We start from the raw sequence: 25,027 nt of genomic DNA on the forward strand, positions 1-25,027 counted from the left end.
ATAACCACCCATCACCGTCAGCACAATCGGAGCTAAATAAGATAGCTCACTTCTTATTGCTATTTATATTCTCATAGGGCCAGCAGCCACAGTCCTGGAGCAGGGCCCCACTATGCGGTGCCGTACAAACACAGAACAAAGACAGTCTCTGCTCCAAGGAGCTAGCTTTAAAAATAGATCAGGGGGTTGGTCCAGCACTAAGCATATAGGGCTGATTTTTCACCATTTCACCTACAAAAATGTTTTTTCTCATCCATAAAACTGTCATTTACACATGCAAATTGGTCACATTATTCTTTGTAAAAAGAAAAGGAGGACTTGTGGCACCTTAGAGAGTAACAAATTTATTTGAGCATAAGCTTCCATGAGCTACAGCTCACTTCATCGGAGGCAGAACTGAGCTGTAGCTCATGAAAGCTTATGCTCAAATAAATTTGTTAGTCTCTAAGGTGCCACAAGTACTCCTTTTCTTTTTGCGAATACAGACTAACACGGCTGCTACTCTGAAACCTGTCATTATTCTTTGTGTTTATATTCAGATAGAGCCTGGAGGACCCCAAGCAGGATCTGGTTCCCACTACGCTAGATGCTGTACAAACATAGATGGGAGAAGCAACAAATATGTAACTGCCCAGAGCTATTAAATTACATCATCAACCTACTTTCCCCCTCCCATAAGTCCTTGTCACTCCCTGAGACCAGTTGCTGAAACCAACTGATATCACCTTCACCACTGCGAGCAAAAATCATTATGCAGGCTCGCGCCCACAGGCCTCGTCCAGGGCACAGCAAGCATTCTGTTTATGTTGTCAATGCAATGATTGTTCCTGCCTTTGAAAAATCTGGCTCTGAAAAGCAAATGTAGGGCACGGTGCGTATCACAGATATGTCAGAGTTCTTCCTTCAGGTCCTTCAGATGACCAAATCTGTAGCTGCACGGCTCAAAAGACTCCCACTGATTTCCCTCAAAGTTTTGGGCACAAAGATGCTGCAGAGTAGGGCCTATCTTTATTAAAAGGAAAAAAGCTGTAAGGCAGGTAAAGGTTACGGAGCAGCTTTGTGCGTTGGGGAAGTCAATTTCAGCTAGAAACGGTGATGGCAAAGAGAAGTTCTCCCTCCCGATGCAGAAAGGAGCAGCTTACCTCTTTAACGAGTGTCCCAAGACTCTCCACCAAGGTCTCCATGGCTCCTGACAGATCCTGTAAGGAGGAATTGGAGGCAATTCCTTTCTGTAACAGGAAAGAGAAATAGAAACTTGGGATCACAAAAAGAAACCAAAAGGAAAACACAAACACTCAGAAACCTTCAGATTCCAAGCAGAGAGGAGTAGAGAGGAGGGTTTAGTGGACAGGGACTCAGGAGACCCGAGTCAATTCCCAGCTCAGTCACAGACTTCCTCTGTGAAACCTTGGGCAAGCTTCTTAAAACTGCCCCGTGTCTCAGCTCTTCATCCCTCAAGGGTGAGTAATGCTTCTCTTCCTCACAGGGCTGGAGTGAGGATAACATCCATTAGTGATTGTGAGTTGCTCAGATGCCATGGTCATTAGGGTCATACAGATAGAACGCAAGTTGTAAAACACCTGCATTTATTCTGCATGCGCCTTCAACTGAGAGGGTGATCCATGTTTCTGATTGCCTGCGGCCTAAGTGGGTGCACCAGAGGCCCCTTCCCCTCTGTGCTCCAGCCAGAATGCTGATCCCCCAAATACAAGGATGAGAAAGTCATAAGCCCTGAGTGCACTAAAGGGGGAATGTCTGGAAAGATCAGGAGATGGCTGTGGCTCCATGAAGCCAAAGCTTGGAAGTGGGGAGCCCAAGTTATAGGAAACATAACAGAGCTGCTGGTAAGAATATTCCCTCCAGTGTGCCTGGAGGCATCCTACCTGCTGCTACACTGTGCAGGCAAGTTTGGGCAGTTCTCTCCCCGGAACCTGAAGGAACTTTAGTAGCTTTAAATGAGACCTTGGAGTTTTAACATTAAACCAAGCGCATATTTTATTTTAAAGCAACCAATTTCCATAAAATAGTCAATGATCCAAAGTCTAATCCAGAGCCAATGCAAAATAAAATAGTTCCAAATGTCAAACAGTGGAAGGTGATTGCTTTTAGGAAGCCTTTATTTATGTTCAGAACCAATCCTTGCTGCATCCGGAAACCATAGCAGCCAATTGCATGTCAAGGTTCCTGTTTACCTTTAGTCCAAGAGTTACGTGGGGTTTGATTGTAATTTTAGTTCTGCATGCAGCAAGGAATGATTTATTAAAAATTGCATCTCAAATGCAAGACATTTCACATAAGTTTTAAATGATCGCTTAGCTTGGGTTTTTGGGCTCACAACTTTGACAGCCTCTCTCCTTTGGTCTGAAGACCGTTTCCTGAGATGACACACATTTGAGGCTTATAGCATGTTAGAGCATTGTGACACATTTATAAGAATCAGGGGGTAGCCATGTTATATACTGTCATAAAAATAAAGGGAAGGGTAACCACCTTTCTTTATACAGTGCTATAAAATCCCTCCTGGCCAGAGGCAAAACCCTTTCACCTGTAAAGGGTTAAGAAGCTAAGATAACCTCGCTGACACATGATCAAAATAACCAATGAGGAGACAAGATACTTTAAAATCGGGAGGGGAGGGAAACAAAGGGTTTGTCTGTCTGTGTGATGCTTTTACCAGAAATAGATCAGGAATGCAGACTCAGAACTTCTGTAAAGTTAGTAAGTAATCTAGCTAGAAATGCATTAGATTTCCTTTTGTTTAATGGCTGGTAAAATACGCTGTGCTGAATGGAATTTATATTTCTGTTTGTGTGTCTTTTTGTAACTTAAGGTTTTGCCTAAAGGGATTCTCTATGTTTTGAATCTGATTACCCTGTAAGGTATTTACCATCCTGATTATACAGAGGTGATTCTCTTACCTTTTCTTTAATTAAAATTCTTCTTTTAAGAACCTGATTGATTTTTCATTGTTCTTAAGATCCAAGGGTTTGGGTCTGTGTTCACCTGTATAAATTGGTGAGGATTTTTATCAAGCCTTCCCCAGGAAAGGGGGTGTAGGGCTTGGGGGGATATTTTGGGGGAAGACGTCTCCAAGTGGGCTCTTTCCCTGTTCTTTGTTAAACACGCTTAGTGGTGGCAGCATAGGGTTCAAGGACAAGGCAAAGTTTGTACCTTGGGGAAGTTTTTAACCTAAGCTGGTAAGAATAAGCATAGGGGGTCTTTCATGCAGGTCCCCACATCTGTACCCTAGAGTTCAGAGTGGGGAAGGAACCTTGACATATACAGACTAACACGGCTACCCCCTGATACTTGACACCATGCAAGACACTAAATTTAGCCATATGGAGTTGAAATCCATCAACCTCAACAAAAAACTTGCACAGATACAGACAGACATCATCTTCCTCTCCAAGTGCAAACAGATGGACATCATACCAAATGGACTGAAGGTAAAAAAATCCACTGCCATTGACATACGACACTGACTATGGTGAGAGACCATACACTCTCAAAGAAACTGAGGTGCATCTGAAGAAGTGGTTTTTATCCATGAAAGCTTATGCCCAAATAAATCTGTTAGTCTTTAAGGTGACATCAGACTCCTTGTTAATCACAAGAATGGCTCTTCATTTACAAGCCCCCGTTCCTAGGCACTTCTATGATCCTTTGAGCTAAGATTTCTCATGTTTGTCCTCTGCCCGGGGTAATTTTTTGGGAGAAAAGTCTGGTAAAATGTCACTTGGCCTATTTGAGTCACAGGAGCATGATAAAACAGCTGGCTAGATAGTGGTTCCGAACCTATTTACCATTGTGGGCTGCATATGCGAGCCGCATCCAATATTACCTGTATGGTCCTGAGGATGTCACATGGGCCGCTAGCAGCCCACAGGCCACAGGTTGAGAACCACTGGGCTAGAGCCTCCGCTGGATCAGCTGAGCACATTCACACCAGCTAACGGTCAGGAACTTAAGGCTCAGATAACTTGAAAAATCAACCCACACACACAGTGAAGGAAGGAAAGAAAAGCAGTTCAAACTTGCCACAGATTTAATCCTTACTGGGACAAATTTAAAATATGGGTCACAAATAATGAAGTCTCAAAGGTGTGGCAACATTTTAACAATATGCCAGGGTGCGTGGTCCTATCTCCATTCACACAATGTACTTGCATGCCCCTCTGGAGCATCGCACATGGAAATAGACACAACCCAGCTCCATTTCATTATTATTTATATTACCGAGAGGCTACAGAACACATCAGGGCCCAACTGTGCTAAGCACAGCACATGCACATAGTATGAGACAGCCCCTGCCCTGCAGGGCTCACCATCTAAACAGGCAAAACATGGGAACAGAAAACATTATCCCCAATTTTCCATAGGCAGAACTGAGGAGCAGGGAGAGTTAGTGACTTGCCTAAAGTCATACAAAAAGGGTCTGATCAAGCAGTAATCAAACCCAGATTTCCTGAGTCCCAGCCCAATGCCCAGTCCAGTACACTCCCCTGCCTCTCTTGCATAGACACAAAAGTTCATGCCATACCATGCATTTACAGGACCATACAACAGTAACACAGATGTGAGACTGCCCCCTGAATTAACTGTACACTTTACACCCAAGGAATTCCACTGGTTTCAATGGAGTTGCTCCTGATTCACATCCGTTTAGGTGGGCAGAAATTCAGGCCCAATAAGCCATCATTCCTCCTTACACAAGCAAACCTTTCATGGAAGTCACTGGGAGTTTTGTCTGAAGGCAGAGTTAGCTTGAGTCATCTGCACTCCCGTTCCTCCTCTCGAGTTAGCCCAACTCACGTGAAAATGGCCATCCTATGAAATAGCACTCCAGCTGCTGTGTCCACACTGGTGCTGAGACTTCTGAACACATCCCAGCGTTCTTTGTGCTGCAGGAAGCTGAGCTGTTCCGTGAATTCTGTCTCAATGAATTGTGGGAGAATTTCTCTCTCCTTCTGGGCAGATGGGGAGGATTGTAGAAAGGCATCAGAGAACTAGCAGCACTTGAGTGGAGCCAACGGCAGCAGAGTGGTTGTGTTAGCAGCTGACCAGTTGCTCAGTTGAGCCTTAGCCTATACCCCTCTCAGGCCAGTCGACTAGAATTAATAGCACCCCTGCACTTCAGTGAAGGGTATGTGTGGACAGAACTTGAGGTAGGGGCAACACTCAAGCTAACTTTGCTGTGAAGACAAGCCTGAGTAAGAGATGCAGGAGCTGGTCATGTGCTTCTGACATGAGAATGGACAATCCACAGGCTGAATTGTGAGATTTTAAAAAATGATTTCTGCACAATATGCAATAAAATATGTCAGCATTTTTTCAAGGGGCACAATGTTTGCATATATGTCACCTTGCCCTGCCACATGATACTTCAATGGTTGCTTCTGGTAAGTAAATATGGCATCTGAGTCATATTTTCTTTGCAATGGGAAATAATATTTGTCATAAACACTATTTCAACCAGGAAGTGGTAGACAAATAACGCATTTGGAAGTTCTGTTATTATTTCCTAACAGGAGTCCCTCCCTATTGTTTAAGGGAAGGGTGATCTCATGCGGCTTCATCCCAAAAAAAGGACACAACAAGTCGGAGGTTCAAATGACGCTTGTATTTATATTAAAGAAAATCTTCTTTTCATAGGCAACGTTGTGTGCTGTGTTAAAGTCATTGGAATGTATGTATTATTCAGTGTTCTGTTTGGGCCAGAGCAATGACAAAATGCCACTCATGTCATTCTGAGAGACCAACACAATTGCTTTTTGTAGCCCTCACAGCTCCCTCATGGCCTCACGCAACATGTGAATCATTTCACAGCTACAGCTCACTGCCAAACCTGGAGACATTTTCTGGGATGCCCCAGTGCTGCAGAATTAAAACCCTTTACTTAACACATGTACAAGTTGCCTCTCCATGCTCAATATCAGAACTGGGAAGATCTACACAGAGCAAAGTTCTTCCCTATGTGGGAAGGCCCCATTTTAACTCATCAGCAACCACACACCACACAACTGAACCACTAACCCAGGAACCTATCCTTGCAACAAACCCCGTTGCCAACTGTGTCCACATATCTATTCAGGGGACACCATCATAGGGCCTGATCACATCAGCCACACTATAAGAGGCTCGTTCTCTTGCACATCTACCAATGTTATATATGCCATCATGTGCCAGCAATGCCCCTCTGCCATGTACATTGGTCAAACTGGACAGTCTCTACGTAAAAGAATAAATGGACACAAATCAGACATCAAGAATTATAACATTCAAAAACCAGTCGGAGAAAACTTCAATCTCTTTGATCACTCGATTACAGACCTAAAAGTTGCAATTCTTCAACAAAAAAACTTCAGAAACAGACTCCAACGAGAGACTGCTGAATTGGAATTAATTTGCAAACTGGATACAATTAACTTAGGCTTGAATAAAGACTGGGAGTGGATGTGTCATTACACAAAGTAAAACTATTTCCCCATGTTTGTTTTCCTCCCTCCTCCCTCACTGTTCCTCACATGTTCTTGTCAACTGCTGGAAATGGCCCACCTTAATTATCACTACAAAAAGTTTTTTTCTCTCTCTCTCTCTCCTGCTGGTAATAGCTCACCTTACCTGATCACTCTCGTTACAGTGTGTATGGTAACACCCATTGTTTCATGTTCTCTATGTATATAAATCTCCCCACTGAATGCATCCGATGAAGTGAGCTGTAACTCACGAAAGGAATCATAGAATCATAGAATATCAGGGTTGGAAGGGACCTCAGGAGATCATCTAGTCCAACCCGCTGCTCAAAGCAGGCACAATCCCCAATTTTTGCCCCAGATCCCTAAATGGCCCCTTCAAGGATTGAACTCACAACCCTGGGTTTAGCAGGCCAATGCTTAAACCACTGAGCTATCCCTCCCCTCTAGCTTATGCTCAATAAATTTGTTAGTCTCTAAGGTGCCACAAGTACTCCTTTTCTTTTTGCGAATACAGACTAACACGGCTGCTACTCTGAAACCTGTCATTTTAACTTGTGTGGTTTACTGTCTCATGGGGAAAACCCACTCACAGAGATTGCGTCTCATTCTGTTAAGCAAAGGAGGGTTGGTCCCACATTTAAGTGGCAGGGGATATCCCTCCAGCACCGATCTGAGGCGATTAACTGAGGGCAAGCACTAGATGCCCCCTCCTCGGCCATGGCTGCCTGCAGTCCCTGATTGGCATCACTCCTCTTTTCTGAGTCAGCAGCAGTCTCAATACTAGAGAAAAGTTTGAAGGAAACAGAAAATAAAATCCATGAAAGTTAGTCTGAAATGTCCCCTCCCTCCCCCTGGTTTTTAGCCAGCCCTGCCTAAAGCACTGAAAACTCTCTGCACACTGTGGGAATTAACAGCAGCTCCCAGCAGGGTGGGCCCAACGCGGAGTGTCTAATACGGCACATGGCAGGTCTCATGCATCACCCTAAAGAGCCTATGCAATGGGAAAGGCTTACATAGATCTCTACTGAATATGTAGTTCAGTGATTGGTACTGCATTATGCCCATGTGTGTTGCTTTCCTTGGACAATGAACACCCATTCAACAAGGGCTTTTTGCCATCCATCCAGCCATAATTTTGGAGTTTTTCCCAGAATCCCTTCTGCTGTCCTGTCTAAACTGATTTGCCTAAGTGCTTATATAAGCCAAAGTATAACTAAGCACATTTAATTGATCCTCTGTGAGATTAGGAAACACCACGATCGCCATTTCATAGGTGTGAAGCTGAGGTACAGAGACATTCAGGGCATGTCTACACTCCATCCGGGAGCAAGCCTCCCAGTGGGGGCCCAGAGACTCGCGCTGGCGAGGCTCACATTGGTGCTCTAGAAATAGCTCTGTAGACGGTGCTTTGATGTTGCAGCTCAGGCTGGAGCTTGGGCTCTCAAGCCCACCCCCGGCTCCAGAGCATGTGCTCCAGCCCGAGCTGCAATGTCTACACTGCTATGTTTAGGACCCGGGCTCGCTCCCAGATGCAGCACAGACATGCCCAGAATCAAGTGGCAGGACAGTGGCAAAGATGGCAACCTGGCTCCCAGTCCAGGGTTTTAACCACAACTGCCTCCCTCTATTCCTGTGGCAAAGGTTCTCTGTCCCCAGGTTTGGACGATTATTTGGGAAGTTCTACATATGGAAAATTTGTGAATATGAAGTATGGTAAAAATGAGCACCATTTTTCTATCTGGCTTTCTTCTTTTTAATTGTGCTGAAATCTCACCAGCCAATTCATTGCACTTTGTACCATACTGATTTCCTTTGTAATATTAATTCTTCTCTTTTATTTAGAGCTGCACACACTCTCCAATGCAGAAAGACCAATTTATCTCTCAAGCCCTTAATGTGGTGCTTAAATGGGAGCTTGAGTTTTTCACAAAGTCCCTGAGGTGAAATTTACCCTAATTATAGCTGCAAACTCATGGACCCTTCTTCTTTTTCAGGGTTCTCAGAAAAGAAAATGATGAAAACTTGTAGCTAATTGAGCCATGTCTGTTTGCATCGGTTGAAAACATGGCCCAGAGTTTCTGTTATACTTGTATTACAGCTAGAGAGAGCTTTTAGTGACTAAAATGCCATTAAACAAAGACCTCTGGGGCACTTTTAAAAATTTAATTTACTTGGCCAATGAGCTTTTCAACACGGGTTTATGAGCTTTGTATAAGAAGCAGAGCAGAACTTGTTTCCAAGATTTCACCCTTAGGAAAATGCTGCTTTTATTGATACACTGCAAGTGAACAGACTCCTTTGTTCAAGAGTGACGGAATGTTACCTCCTTTTCCAATACAAGGATATTATTGTAGGTCAAGGGACTGTTTAGCCATTAAGCTAGAGTGTTTCAAATGTGTGATGACCATTTCCTAGGTTAATTTATTCAGTCCACTGGCCACATAGAACATGTATTTCATTTAATGATTCAGGCATTGCAGCAACCTTCACCATTCTCCTTTGGAAAAATTATGCTTTGTGCTCCTAAGTAAGGTTGGCTGAATGCTCATCAGGTTCAGAATTGTTGTATTCAAGATTCTCTTCAGAAGTACAGAGCTTTTCTCTAAAGTCGAGATCAGAAGCAGGCTTCTCAATACTGCACCCAATATCTATTTTGTTCTTGCCCAGTGACAGGATCATAATGACTTATGGCCGCTCTTTTACTGATCGAAAACATAGGCTTAGATATGGCCAGTGTATTTGTTTCTGCTGGGCTAAAGAATTTGGACTTTACTAATGGTATGTCTACATTTACCCCACTTGTTGGCAGTGTTCTCACTTTTATCCTTTTACGATCTTTGCTGCGAGAATATTCATGACTTTGTTGTTACAGAAAGCAAGTTCCATAACCAAGGATGGTGGAAAATGAGGAAGCTGAGCCTGTACTAAGCAAGTTTGGCTGGAACCAAATTCATTTCATGAGGAAGAAAACCTATGAGCCGACATTTCCAGTGGGTGGCCTCCTTTTTCAGGGCCCAGTTTATTCTCAGGTAATTTGCTCCCATATTTTGCATCTGCAATTGGATTGTGGGTGCAAATCTCAGTACTTGTACTCTCACCTATCTGACTGTGAGTGTAAACTGGGCAGTTAGAGGCACATACTCAGACTGGCATCTGAAAATCTTTGGCTCAAAGTGAGTGTGTATGGAGATTTGAGAGGTGTAAACTATGCCCAGATAGAGAGAGGCTAGGCTGCAGCCATGTGAATGTTTATGCCTGTGCAGAGGGCCCATAAAAGGCTTAGAAACCACTTCAGTCCCATTCAAGCCCACAAAATGCAAATTTCACTTATTATGAACACACTAATTAACTGAAGGTAATCTCAGCTCAACCTCTCCTGTCCCCAGCCTGCTCTGAAATGTTTCACTTCCTTTTCAAAGTAGTTCATTTCGCTAGAGGAACCATTTTTGTGCTCTCTTCCTTCTGTCTGCTGTTACTTCATCTCTCTGTAGTCATTATTATGTCATTCTCAGTAGTAGCCTCTCTCAGTAAGGACAAAATGCACGTGGGAGACATGTGCAAAACAGAACATGAATTACAGTAAAGTCGGGGCTGAAAAGTAATCTGACTCCAGTGCTTGATAATCAACCTCTTTGATTGGGAAAACTCCAAGCAACTGATGCTTGACTATCTGTCCTATGAGGTATATCAAATCTGGATACTCCCAGAGTAAGAGTGCTGAATTCCTCTAAGCAGACAGTAGAGTATTTGTTTTATTGGACAACAAAGTGGGTTCCATCGGCCTCTTCTTCTCTGTGCTGCTGTTTTCAGTATCAACTTCATCAAGTTCTTTGTATGCTACCCAGATACTGTAGCTATACAAAGAGTCACCTGGGTTTCAAAATAAACAAGCATGTCTATTGCAAATATCTTCACCAAGCACCTTAAGTTTACTTAAATAATTGCAAATTGCATGCAGCTAACATATTTAGGTACTGATCCAAAGTCTATTAAAGTCAATGGAAAGATTCCCCTTCACTTCAATGGTCTTTGGATCTGGCCCTAAAATCTCACGTGCGAGTGGGTTAAAGCTACTGAAAGAGTTTCGGTTGCCATTGGCTATAAGCTTCCTCATGTTGCAAACATATGAAAGTTCTAATGCTAAATAGGTTTCTGTCAGACATCTGTGGGTTCATTCCATCTGAGACGCAACATCTGATCAAAATACAGGAACAATGAATGGCCCACTTGTTACCATACAGCATAAATATTTTTCTCCTGACAAATCTGCGTAGAGACACATGTTCCCAGGCAATGTCCTAATTTAACATATCACCCCAATCAACAGAAAGCAGCAGTATGGCAGGAGAAAACTATATGATTAACTTGGGGACTCAGAATCCTCTTCCATTTTCCTTATTGGCATTAAACAGTCTATTCCAAAAAATAAAGGCTCATGTATTCTTGAACACTCCATCCTCATATTTCCCAAAAGCTTGTACAACCAAGAATTATAACAGCGGTGGCTAACGTGTGGTTCCAGAGCCACATGCAGCTCTTCAGAAGTTAAGATGCGGCTCCTTGTATAGGCATCGACTCCGGGACTGGCACTACAGGCACCAACTTTCCAATGTGTCGGGGGGTGCTCACTGTTCAACCCCTGGCTCTGCCAAAGGCCCTGCCCCTATTCCACCCCTACCCGCCCCCTCCCGAGCCTGCCGTGCCCTATTCCTCCCCCTCCCCCCCAGAGCCTCCTGCATGCCACGAAACAGCTGATTGGGAGGTGCAGGGAGGGAGGGGGAGGCGCTGATCAGCGGGGCTGCCGGTGGGTGGGAGGCACTGGAAGCAGGGGGTGGGGAGCTGATGGGGGGCTACTGATGTATTACTGTGGTTCTTTGGCAATGTACATTGGTAAATTCTGGCTCCTTCTCAGGCTGAGGTTGGCCACCCCTGCATTATATCATGCCCTTCATAAAGCACTAATTCCCAGCATTGATGCTCTCCCTTAGGAATCATTGTACAGCCAGTGCACTCACCAGTATAGGCTTCAAAAGGTCTATATTAGCACGAAAGGTTTGCTCTGCTGTGTGTAGTTTTTCCTTAGGCATGGTGCAGAGGAAGGCTTCACTGACCACTGCGACTATTGGATTGTGGATTGTAACGAATTCGGACAGCTCTGACCCATTGCACAGATCTCTCAGCTGCATTCGATAGCCAGACAGGATGACCTGGGAACAGTTGTGAAACAATACAAAATGCCATCAATAAATCATTCTTGGCACTAAACTAGTATCACTGAGTCAGAAATGATCATTTGGCTACATCATAATTCACAACATTCAAGGTTAGACGGGAGAGGGTATTTCTCCCTAAGGATTTCATGGTTCTTAGCCATGTATTACTTGGATTATGACAATAGTATGTGGCCCCACTGAGTTCCACAGGAGAGTCCTATGGCTGAGATATCTCCAACACTCCATGAAGATCCATATAGTAGTAGACTCCCTACTCTAAACCTCAATATATATTTGTCTGGGACCTGGGCCCCTCTAACAAGTTAAGGTTTGTGTTCAAGCCTAAGAAGTGTGGCAAAAGCAAGGAAGAAAGACCCAAAGCCTAAACTCCTGAGATATATCATCTAGCCTACAATTATTTGCAATTAGATTCCTCTTGCCTCACATACAGGTGCGGGAGTTGACAGCACAAGAATCCTGAGGTTTGTGCTCCTTGGCCCGATCCAAAGCCCACCAAAGTTAATGGAAAGACTCCCACAGACTTTAATGGGTTTTGCATCAAGACCGCTGAGCACAAAGTGATGTGTGAGTGTAACTGTGTGTGAATGGGAAATCATAGCTTTGCCTGCAGCACAAGACACCCCCAATGGCCTATCCTCACCAGTTGCAAAGGACATGAAATGGGGGAGGTTGGTTCCTCCCTCTCTCTTCCTGACATGCTCACAAAGGAGCAGCCACAGCCTGGTGCTTGTAATTCTGCAATGTTTGGAACTGATCCTGAGATACTGAAGTCAATGGGAACATTGCCACTGAGTTCAGGGGACATTAGACCAGATCCCTAACTCCTGTCCACAGACACCTCGTACTTTAAGTTAAGGACTCCTGTTTAATATCTGTAAAGGAAATGAATGAAAACCTCTGATCAATCATCCAATACGTGGGTCTCTCATGGGAGGGACTGATCTCCAAATCCCTTCAACAGGTCATTATGGCACTAGGGTCCTTTGGATGTGCAATGGTAAGTGCTTAATGCAGGTGACAAACAAGAGAAGCTCTGTGACTCTATTTGGAATGTCATGGTTTCCTTTGTGAATTGTGGCAGGGCAACCAGATTTACCCAACTAACAATGGTGTTTCTCTTCATTTCTGCTTCTCTTGGTTTGCAACCGCTGGTATGCCTGGATTGGACATCAGTCTGAATCAAAGGTGATCCCTAGGATCAGAGGGTCTTGCGACAGGCTGTGGCACATCACGCAATGCTTGTCTCGGTTTCCCATCTGCAGACTCCCAAGCACGCAACTCCCTCTGCTGCCTTCAGCCCTCTCCAGCTCTGGCTCTCTGGTTTGGGGACACCAGTCAGCAAACCCCTCTTGCTGCTCCTCCTGCTGTCAGCCTTCTCTAAAGAACCAACTTCAGCTTCCTTCCAGGACTCAAAAGGACTTCCAGGAAGCAAAAGTGGATGGGAATCTGGGAGGCAGTGACCATGAGTTGGTTGAGTTCAGGATCCTGACGCAGGGAAGAAAGGTAAGCAGCAGGATACGGACCCTGGACTTCAGGAAAGCAGACTTTGACTCCCTCAGGGAACAGATGGCCAGGATCCCCTGGGGGACTAACATGAAAGGGAAGGGAGTCCAGGAGAGCTGGCTGTATTTCAAGGAATCCCTGTTGAGGTTACAGGGACAAACCATCCCGATGAGTCGAAAGAATAGTAAATATGGCAGGCGACCAGCTTGGCTTAATGGTGAAATCCTAGCGGATCTTAAACATAAAAAAGAAGCTTACAAGAAGTGGAAGGTTGGACATATGACCAGGGAAGAGTATAAAAATATTGCTCGGGCATGTAGGAAAGATATCAGGAGGGCCAAATCGCACCTGGAGCTGCAGCTAGCAAGAGATGTCAAGAGTAACAAGAAGGGTTTCTTCAGGTATGTTGGCAACAAGAAGAAAGCCAAGGAAAGTGTGGGCCCCTTACTGAATGAGGGAGGCAAGCTAGTGACAGAGGATGTGGAAAAAGCTAATGTACTCAATGCTTTTTTTGCCTCTGTTTTCACTAACAAGGTCAGCTCCCAGACTGCTGTGCTGGGCAACACAAAATGGGGAAGAGATGGCCAGCCCTCTGTAGAGATAGAGGTGGTTAGGGACTATTTAGAAAAGCTGGACGTGCACAAGTCCATGGGGCCGGACGAATTGCATCCGAGAGTGCTGAAGGAATTGGCGGCTGTGATTGCAGAGCCCTTGGCCATTATCTTTGAAAACTCGTGGCGAACGGGGGAAGTCCCGGATGACTGGAAAAAGGCTAATGTAGTGCCCATCTTTAAAAAAGGGAAGAAGGAGGATCCTGGGAACTACAGGCCGGTCAGCCTCACCTCAGTCCCTGGAAAAATCATGGAGCAGGTCCTCAAAGAATCAATCCTGAAGCACTTAGAGGAGAGGAAAGTGATCAGGAACAGTCAGCATGGATTCACCAAGGGAAGGTCATGCCTGACTAATCTAATCGCCTTTTATGATGAGATTACTGGTTCTGTGGATGAAGGGAAAGCAGTGGATGTATTGTTTCTTGACTTTAGCAAAGCTTTTGACACGGTCTCCCACAGCATTCTTGTCAGCAAGTTAAGGAAGTATGGGCTGGATGAATGCACTATAAGGTGGGTAGAAAGCTGGCTAGATTGTCGGGCTCAACGGGTAGTGATCAATGGCTCCATGTCTAGTTGGCAGCCGGTGTCAAGTGGAGTGCCCCAGGGGTCGGTCCTGGGGCCCGTTTTGTTCAATATCTTCATAAATGATCTGGAGGATGGTGTGGATTGCACTCTCAGCAAATTTGCGGATGATACTAAACTGGGAGGAGTGGTAGATACGCTGGAGGGGAGGGATAGGATACAGAAGGACCTAGACAAATTGGAGGATTGGGCCAAAAGAAATCTAATGAGGTTCAATAAGGATAAGTGCAGGGTCCTGCACTTAGGATGGAAGAATCCAATGCACCGCTACAGACTAGGGACCGAATGGCTCGGCAGCAGTTCTGCGGAAAAGGACCTAGGGGTGACAGTGGACGAGAAGCTGGATATGAGTCAGCAGTGTGCCCTTGTTGCCAAGAAGGCCAATGGCATTTTGGGATGTATAAGTAGGGGCATAGCGAGCAGATCGAGGGACGTGATCGTTCCCCTCTATTCGACACTGGTGAGGCCTCATCTGGAGTACTGTGTCCAGTTTTGGGCCCCACACTACAGGAAGGATGTGGATAAATTGGAAAGAGTACAACGAAGGGCAACGAAAATGATTAGGGGTCTAGAGCACATGACTTATGAGGAGAGGCTGAGGGAGCTGGGATTGTTTAGTCTGCAGAAGAGAAGAATGAGGGGGGATTTGATAGCTGCTTTCAACTACCTGAAAGGGGGTTTCAAAGAGGATGGCTCCAGACTGTTCTCAATGGTAGCAGATGACAGAACGAGGAGTAATGGTCTCAAGTTGCAATGGGGGAGGTTTAGATTGGATATTAGGAAAAACTTTTTCACTAAGAGGGTGGTGAAACACTGGAATGCGTTACCTAGGGAGGTGGTAGAATCTCCTTCCTTAGAGGTTTTTAAGGTCAGGCTTGACAAAGCCCTGGCTAGGATGATTTAACTGGGACTTGGTCCTGCTTTGAGCAGGGGGTTGGACTAGATGACCTTCTGGGGTCCCTTCCAACCCTGATATTCTATGATTCTATGATTCTATGACTCCTCAGTAACCTGGTCTCTTTGGGGCCAGCCACACGGTGACAGAGTCTCACTAAAATCTCTTGTATCATGTGGAGCCAATGAAGTACAAGAACTTTCATATTTTTCAAGGCAAAAGCACATCAACCATCCAGTGGAGAGATGCCCATCTAAGGAAAGATGCAAATGGACTCAGAGTGATAGAACCTTAACTTCTGCCTACAGCTGCACTCTAGAAACAGGATGAATCCAAGCTTTGTTCTTTGTTGAGTAAATGGGATGTGTTTTGTGATCTGTGATGGTGGCACTTTACAAAATCAGCACCACCAGCACCACAGCAATATCAGAGAAGGACGGTCTTGCGGTTAAAGGCAGTGGATCCCAAGGGATTCAGGAGATCTGGGTTTAGTTTCCAATTCTGGCACAGATTTCCTGTGTAACTTGGGGCACAACACTTATCACAACAATTGTATTAAACAAAAATTACAAGCCGACAGAACCAAAAAACTCCCAGCCACATGAAGTCACAACTTAATGAAAATTACAATCGGTCTGAAATTGTGGTGACTTCAAGTAGAAGCATAAATTATAAATGACAGTCTAATTCCCCCAAGGACTCTTAAAATGTCAAGATCATTTTTGTAGAAGTTGAATCATTGAATATCAGAGTTGGAAGGGACCTCAGGAGATCATCTAGTCCAACCCCTTGCTCAAAGCAGGACCAATCCCCAATTTTTGCCCCAGATCCCTAAATGGCCCCCTCAAGGATTGAACTCACAACCCTTGGTTTAAGCAGCCTAATGCTCAAACCACTGAGCTATCCCTCCCTCCCTCCCTCCCTCCCACCCACCCAAGTGGGGATGGTCTCTGAAAAACAAGACACGGGTCACTTTATTTCAGGCTCGTGGATCATAGTGTCCTTTCTTTCCCATCCACGAAGCACTGTGTATGTAAAATTGGGAGATTTGTTCCATATATTTATACAGTCAATCACAAGTGGCTTAGGTGGCTTAAGTGCAATTGTTCAGTATTAGGTACACTGTGGTAGCACCTAGGAGCCCCAATCATGGACCAAGACCCATTGTGCTAGGTGTGATACAAATGCAGAACACAGAGACAGTCCCTGCCCCACAAACCTACAGTCTAAGTGGTTTTACAGCTTTCTATGTTTTCAGGGCTCAAATCTCCAGCTTCTGGCTGAGGAGGTCTGGGTGGATCTCTGTTTGGCACTAATCAACACTCCTTTGAAAATCCCAGCCTAATTGGCCTGAGGATGCTATAGAGTGACCTGAGTTGTGCCTCCTTTCCCCAAGAGCTGACTAGACTGCTATTCAAGGCAGAGACCATATATCTCATCACATGTATGTGTACAGTACCTACAGAGTACACAATCCTGACTGGAGCTTTAACTATATACCAATAATGTCTCCTTGGCACTGCCAGCTCCTACTTTTCTGAGGAGAATGAAAGAGAAAGCAGCACCTGGAAATAATCCCAGATCTCACACAGGGGGATACAGAGCCCTAACTTCAATACAGAGCTGGGGAGAGGATTGTATACCTGCAGTGGGCACTAAATTCTCTCTGCTGTGATCCTCTTCTCTCCTTCTCCATTCCTATCAAGCAAAACCAAACAAACCTTCCCCTCTCAATCAATATTCAATCCAGCGGTAAAGTCAGGCCTCTCACATGACTCTCGAGTGAAATCACTTGGGAACATTTTATGCTTTTTCTGAGTCATAAGTCAGATCATGAAGTTTTCTAGGAAGAAAGAAGTCTGCTTTGATTCATTATTTATATTATGGTAGTGCCTAAAGCCCCCTACCAGGCTCCAGGGTCCCATTGTGCGACTGTACAACTTGTTGATTTTGGTTTATGGCTACTACTGTACTTCAATGGAAAATATTATGGGGCTGGAAAACATCATTGTAACAATATTGACAGAGTCCACATAAAACGTGTTCTTCTATTGACAAGATCAAGGTTTAAGTTCAAGTAATTCAAGAGAAATCTAGCTAGCAGTTTCCCCCCTAGTGTCACCAGAGTTGCTCTAATATGTTGGTCTGCTAAAAGTATTACTTTCTTTCTCACTTATACTGCCTTCCTAATGGCTACTGTGGCTACCAAATCAAGTTCAAGTTTGTCAAAAGACTGGGTGCCAGTTAGTTTTATTTCATTTCTCTTTTATTTCGTTTATCTTTTAATTATTAATCTATTTAAAAGCTGTCTCTACATTCCCAATACTCAGCACTACACACGTTGTTGTTAAAGTTCTCTGATTATCCCATGTTCACATCTAATATTTGCTTCTCTTTGATTCTATATTGAGCTTCTGAAAAATTAGGGCTGCAGACACATTTCTTAAAATAGATACAAAGAATTTTTTTTGAGTAACATATTATTAACTTATAGGGTTAACTATCAAAGGCAGAATACTTTGTCAAATTCTAGAAACCATCAAACATTTATATGAATGAGACCAGCATCCAAAATTAAGAAGGATCAAAGTTTAAAAGGGTTCAGTTACCATCCTTCAGGACATAAACTGATCAAGAACAGGGGTGAGAAGAAGGAAGAATTTTCCCTCTATGCTAGGCAGCTGTGTGGGCACTTGCACTACTGTGAGCATACATCTTCCTCTGAAATCTGAAGCAACCAGCCCTGGCCAATGTCAGAAAGAGGAACATGAGCTAGGTAGGCCATTGATCTTTTGAAGCATGGTAAGCCCAATGTTCTGAGCTTGACAAAGAAAACATCCTATTATTCAATATTATTCAGTATTTGCACCTTCCTGTATTATGTGCAGTAGCTTTCACAGGTCTCAGCCAAAATCAGGTCACCATTGTAGCAGGCACTCTTATGAATTTGGGTCCAATTTGGTGAATAGTTTCAGCCAAAAAAAATTGATTTTTTTCCCACAAAAATCAAAATGTTTCATTTTGACCATTTCAAAACAACATGCTTTGACTTTTCTTTTCAAAACAGCATTCTGTTCAGAAATTTGGCTAATTTTTTAAACCAAAACAAAAGGTAAAAAGCACCCAAAAATTACCCAAAATGAAATGTCAAAAAAAAAAATCACTTGGGGTCAAACTGAATCAATTTTTCTTCAGATCCTTTGAAAAAAAGTCAATTATTCACTTAGTTCCACTATGTTCTGTACAAGCACACTGTCCCTGTCACAAAGAGCTGACAATCTAAACAAAAGACAGACAAAGGGTGGGAGAAAGGAACCCTCCTCTTCCCCATCGGGGAACTGAGGCAGGGAGAAATTAAGTGATTTGCCAAAGGTCACTCTGGCAGTCTGCAGGAGAGCTCCTGAATCCCATTCCTGTGACTTACCCACAAGAGCATCTTTTCTTTGTCATTGAAAAAGAAAAGTAAAATAGTCCAAACAATACTATTTGGATATGTGTTTTCATTAGAAAGCAGGACTTGAGAAATTCTCTTTGGCTTTTCAAGTGTTCTGTGCCTTTTAGGCATTTCCAGACTCTCTACGTGGATTTTCAAGTCCTTTTACAGCCTTGCTGCAAACCAACCAAGATGAGATTGTAAGCTCTTTGGAGCAGGGGCCATCTTTTTGCATTGGAACGGCAACTAGTACAATGGGGCAGGGCTCCTAGATTCTACCACAATAAGAATAATAATGCTTGAAAGAGTTCCTCACCCGCTGGAGGTTGACCTCTGCATTCAGTATCTCATCCACAGCAAACAACGGCATGGAAACATTATGATGGAGAAAGTCTGAGAAGGTCTCATTGTCAACCAGAAAATCCTGAAGTTTCAAACCTGTTAGGTGAGAAGCAAGCGTCACTTGGTTTTATTTAACGCAAACTCAAAAAGGAGAAAGAACGTGAAATCTTCAAACTAAAATAGCAAAACCTGGCTGAGGGGAAGGGACGACACAATGCAGGATACAAAAGGAAAACAGTAGCTGCTGCCAATGTGCTCTGAAATACAACAGCTTGCAGAGATACATCGGACCTGCCACATTTTTACACCAAAAATAGAATCTGTGAAAATAACCTCCCTCCAAAACCTTCGCTAACACCTGATTTGTTGTATTTAATCTGCCGCCAGGCACATGAGATGCAAGGGGAGCTCAACGGTTCAGAATAAACTGCTCTTCAGTTTTGGGGAAATTCACTCCAGTGCAGAAGGCTAGGCACAAGATATTCACGACTCCACTTAAACTCTATTTTGTAGGCTTAAGCAGGACTGAACTGGTGTACAGGGCAATAAGAAACTTATTAAATCTTATATAAAATGTTTGATCATTAATAATACAAATACTACTAATGATCATCATCATCATAACCTACCACAAGACATTTCCAGGCCAAGCATGGGCAGACACAAGTGTGCCTGAAGCCAGAGGTTACTTTATACATATACCACAGGTAGATCTAGGAAGTAGTGTTGCCATTTCTCACATTTTTGGGGGGTAAGTCTTATGATATTTGGTGTTTTTCTAAAAGCCCCATCTCCTGGAATCATGTGATTAAATGAGAATCTCAGCTTTTTTTTTTTTAGCAGAATCTTCATGGTTGATGCAAAATGCTGGAAAATGTGACTCAAATGTACCCTGAAGTCTTAGAAACCAGAGAGTAAAGAACAGAACCGCAACACTGATTCTTTTAAAAAATCTCATGATTTTTAAACCAATCACATGATTTTGGGGGCCTGACTCCAGGGTTTTTGAATGCTTGAGGTTGGCAATACAAAGGAATGCAGTTGAGATGAAAGATGCAAACGCTAAGCAGTGGGGAGTTGAGGGAAGAAAGAGATCTTGGGAGTCATTGTGGATAGTTCTGTGAAAACATCCACTCAATGTGCAGCGGCAGTCAACAATGTGAACAGAATGTTGGGAATCATTAGGAAAGGGACTGAAAATAAGACAGAAAATATCATGTTGCCTCTATATAAATCCATGGTACGCCCACATTTTGAATACTGTGTGCAGACCTGATCGCCCCATCTTAAAAAAGATATGTTGGTATAGAGAAAAGGTAGAGAAAAGGGCAACAAAAAGTATTAGGGATATGGAACAGCTTCTATATGAGGAGAGATGAATCAGACAGGGACTTTTCAGCTTGGAAAATAGACGACTAAGGTGAGGATATGACAGAGGCCTCTAAAATCATGACGGGTGTGGAGAAAGTGAATCAGGAAGTGTTATTTACTCCTTCTCAGAACACAAGAACTAGAGGTCACCAAAAGAAATTAATAGGCAGCAGGTTAGAAACAAACAAAAGGAAGTATTTCTTCACACAATGTACAGTCCACCTGTGGAACTCTTTGCCAGAGGATGTTGTGAAGGCCAAGACTTTAACACGGTTCAAAAGAGAACTAGATAAGTTCATGGAGGATCGGTCCATCAATGGCTATTAGCCAGGATGGCAGGAATGGTGTCCCTAGCCTCTGTTTGCCAGAAGCTGGGAATAACCAACAGGGGATAGATCACTTGATCATTAACTGTTCTCTTCATTCCCTCTGGGGCCCCTGGCACTGGCCATTGTCAGAGGACAGGATACTGGGCTAGATGGACCTTTGGTCTGACCTAGTAGGGCTGTTTTTATGTTCTTATGAAGAGAATTGACATGGCTGACTCAGAGAAGATTCATAGGCATAGGCTAAGCTGATTAGGTAGATAACCTGATACTTTTCCTACTTAAGGAAGAGCAGAGGCACAAAACAAATTGGTAATTGATGGCAAAGAGGGGAAAAAATCCACCTGCCAAGCCCTAATGCAATGGACTCCTAATAGCTTGTATTCCCTCCTGGCTGTACTGCTCATCCTGGAGGGATCAGCTGCCACTGTGGCACAGGGCTCCCGTTCTTGTTTTAATCAGCTTGACTGCTTACAAGAAACACTCAGTGCCTTTCTGAGAAGGCATCGGAGTGAGCCTGCTGCAAATCTCCACAGCGCTGGGAGGGGATGTGGAGCAAGCCAGGGCGGCTCATGTCACAAGAACATGGAATCCTGCTCTCTGTATGCCTCTCAGTGTTTCTTTTGTGCTGCTCGGTCTCGACTTGGCAGGACACCAGTCTGGTATAAGAATTATGAGGAAAGAGCGGAGGAAGAAAAGCAACACTCCCCATTCTCCTTGCAGCACGAGTGCACTGGGGTTACTGTCGGTCATTGCTCTCTAGCCTACATCTCTGGTTACAAGTTCCCTGTAGCCTTTTTGTTCTACATGAAAAATAATCACCACCATCAGCTGGGCTGAGGAAAGCCGGAGGTAACGTTGACAGGAGGTTACTTCAGGGTGAAAACTTTATTCCCCCCTCCCAGGCAGGATGATTTAATAACCTGCCCATTGATCATACTGTGGAAAAAAAATCTAACAGGCTCGTGCAAACAAACAGACTGAGTTTTCTTTTCAGCCAGGACTGGCACTAAGAAAAGCGGGCCAGATCCTCAGCTGGTGCAAATCAGCACAAGCCATTTACACTGATTCACACCAACTGAGGGCTTTGGCCCCCAAAATCCCTCAGATTCAAAAATCTCCTTCCTCCTGATTTCTGGCTACTTCCTAACTGCACTGCATTTGCTAAAGAATTACTCTGTATATTTGGGTTTCGGTGAGATCATCAACAGCACTGAAATTCAAATGGACAAAGAGATTAGCTGGACAAAGAAACAGTGGCATTTAAAGACCAGACATTGGCAAGCTTTTTCATTTAGCCCAATTCTAAATAGAGTCTATTTTTCTAGTTGCTCTTAAAAGGCTACAGGTCTCATGGAAACCTTTTGATAAAATGTTATTGAACAATAATTCTCCTGCTCTTCCTGTATTTCCTCCCCCTTTGTTCTTTGCTGCTGCTCGGAGGCAGGGTCTTTCTTAGTTAGGAACATTCTCTTTAGTTCGTCTAACTCCAAGTGTTTGGACAACTGCAGTAAAGCAACTTGAATCTTATTGCAGAATGTAAAAGAAGCTATTTTTGGATGCCCACTGCCCTGCCTGTAAAGATAATGTGGACAGCCAAGGAACCTTGTCTTCTTACTTGTCTATAAATTAACTAACACAATGTCCCTCAGGTGTTTTCCTTCCTCGTTATCAGCCAGCATTTTCAGAAGTGCACAGCGCTACATCTGGCTGAAATTCCCAGGCATGTTTCTACATTTGTTTTCATCCCAATTCGTGAAAAAAAGTCAGTTTTTCACCAAATGGAAAATTTGAAAAAATTTTGATTCAGAAATGCCAAAACGTTTTGTTTCAGGTTGGCGCAACATTAATCTTTGTCCCACAAGCACCTGTGCTGTCATGCCTGAGGTGCCACAGAAACCCTGTGGCAAAGCAATGAATTGTTTTGACCTCAAGTCCAGTGCCTGAACCAAAAGGCCAACCTCTTTCTTGGTGAGTTCACCCCGTCTCTGGTCCTTTTTCCATCAGGACAGACTGAGCCACCCCAGAGTCCCCGCTCTTCAAATCACAGAGGCCCACACACACTGACTTGCCCCTGAAGCCAGTCACAGGTGGGGAGGGGAGCAGAGCAGTGCAATCAATCTGAACTCCAGCATTGCACAGTCTAAGTGTATGTCTACACTACAGACCTTACAGCAGCACAGCTATACCGACGCAGCTGTGCCACTGTAAGATCTCCCGTGTAGCTGCTCTATGCCAAAGGGACAGAACTCTCCCGTTGACATAATTAAACAATCCTCAATGAGCGGTGGTAGCTGACATAGCACTGTCCACACCGGCGCTTCTGTGGGTATAGCTTATGTTGCTCGGAGGGGTGGGGTGTTTTTCACACATCTGAGCAACATAAATTATACTGACAAAAATGCTAGCGTAGACATAGCCTTAGAAGGCGAGGCTTTTTTAAAGGCATCCCTTTCAAAACACCCATCATTCTGTGCAAGACTATTTACCCACCAGAGCATAACACAACCAATGCAAACAATGCAAGATTGTTAGTTCAAAACTGCCACAATGCCCGCAAACAACACAGTCATAGTTCCTGAACGCACTAACGACATACTAAGTAATGGAACATACATGCTGGAATTACAGCATAATCACCAAAATGCATCCCTGCCATTAAAGAAATTCTTCACACCCTGTTGGGATGATCTCTATGTTCTGCTGAGATGGAACAGCCCACCCCCTTCGTCCTGCCCTTTGCTGCCAACAGAACCAGTTGAGTTCAGTACCATAGTACTGCTTGTGCTTCTGACAAACTAGGCAGCAGATCAGGCCCTTCTATTGGTTGAAATGTATAAAATAAATAAATAAAATAAGAGATGAGCCCTAATCATGAATCTGGATCTGGGTTTGGATGTAGGCTCAGCTGGTGTCAATCAATTTAACGCCACTGAAGTCAATAGAGCTTTGCTGATTTACACCAGCTGAGGATCCAGCCTAACATCTGAAAGGAGCTCCTTTCCCAACTGTACAGCCAGCTTTGCTTTTTAATTCCCAGTCTAACCCACACTAAGGCCTAGATCTTGCAAGGATCTGTATTGAGCTCAGGACTTGAGGCTAGCTCCCTGCTGCTCTTTGTTAATTAAAAGGTATGAAGAAAACAAGGCAGCCAGTCAGTCCATGTGCCATGACTGAATCTTCAGCAACTGCGGAGACTCTTCTAGTGGGACATTCAAGACAGAAAACAATTATGTTATTTTCTGCACTTCCTTTGCTATTACTGGATTGATCGGCTTCTGGCTGAACTTCCATTTCTCCCACCTCAGCCACTCCTTCCCCTTGATCCTGAAGTGCGGTCATAACCCTTTATTTATTATCTCAGAGGCTGCTAATATAAACGTGATTGTGTTGCCATAAAAACGGCATTATTGCAAGATCAAGTGGCAAGACCAGACGGGTTACAGAAGCCTTTACTTTGCTTCTTAGCATCGACAGATTCTTTTAAGTGCCTGCAGGCGAGCGGATTCCTTTCCCGGTACAAAGCAATCACACACCTGCCTCTCTCAATTAATGAAAGCGACAATGCAAGATTGAGAAATCCATAGGAACGATCAGTGGACGTTTCTTTCCTTGTGATGTGATTGAGAAGGGGCTGCAAGGCACAAAGATGCACACTAGGTAGGGTTCAGACTTATGGGCCTGATTCCGAGCTCTGGGTGAGCTGGACTCGATACAGAAACTGGTGTGAGGAGAGGGACACTTTTGCACCTCTTGGTACACTGGGGCTAAGCCCATTTATAAGTCAGAATAGCGGCAGGACTGGTCTCACATACCCCAGGCTGCCAAAGACCTTAGGGAGCTGTTCCAACAGCCGGGAGCTGTTCCCAACAAGTTCTCTCCCCCTACAGGTGCCCCTTGCACTGCACCAATACAGACAACATCAGAGGTCTGGTCCACCTGTTTGGGACATGGCATAGGAGTGGGATTCAGGAGGCACTGTGTTCTCAGCCTGGATCTTCAATTCATTTACTGAGCAAGTCTCTTAGCCTCAATTTCCCTGCATATAAAATGGAGATAACATTCTCTTTGGTGAAACTTCTCCATCATATAGCTGAGCACCCACTCCTTCCATCAGCCCCCACAAAAATAAAAGAGGGGGAAAAGACCTGAAACAAACAACCCAATCAAAAAAAAATAACCCTACCCCAATCAGAATTCTTATATCTAGAAAAGACAGAAGAGTCTCCATGAAGTCTAATAGGGACTTCA

General features: G+C 44.0%; 1 protein-coding gene across 4 annotated transcripts in view; it reads right to left on the minus strand.

Annotated features, from left to right (window-relative positions):
• Positions 1 to 25,027, minus strand: part of ABCA1 (ATP binding cassette subfamily A member 1) — a 146,798-nt gene that overhangs the window by 63,243 nt on the left and 58,528 nt on the right. For all 4 annotated transcript variants that reach the window (XM_043515354.1, XM_038402133.2, XM_038402132.2 and 1 more), the window contains 3 exons: positions 19,054 to 19,175; positions 11,495 to 11,686; positions 1,143 to 1,229 (listed from right to left, as the gene is read on the minus strand). In XM_043515354.1, coding sequence (XP_043371289.1) covers positions 1,143 to 1,229; positions 11,495 to 11,686; positions 19,054 to 19,175 — 401 coding nt within the window. The remainder of the gene's footprint in view (positions 1 to 1,142; positions 1,230 to 11,494; positions 11,687 to 19,053; positions 19,176 to 25,027) is intronic.

This window comes from Dermochelys coriacea, chromosome 5, assembly GCF_009764565.3.
Source record: "Dermochelys coriacea isolate rDerCor1 chromosome 5, rDerCor1.pri.v4, whole genome shotgun sequence".
In the NCBI taxonomy this organism is placed as follows: domain Eukaryota; kingdom Metazoa; phylum Chordata; order Testudines; family Dermochelyidae; genus Dermochelys; species Dermochelys coriacea.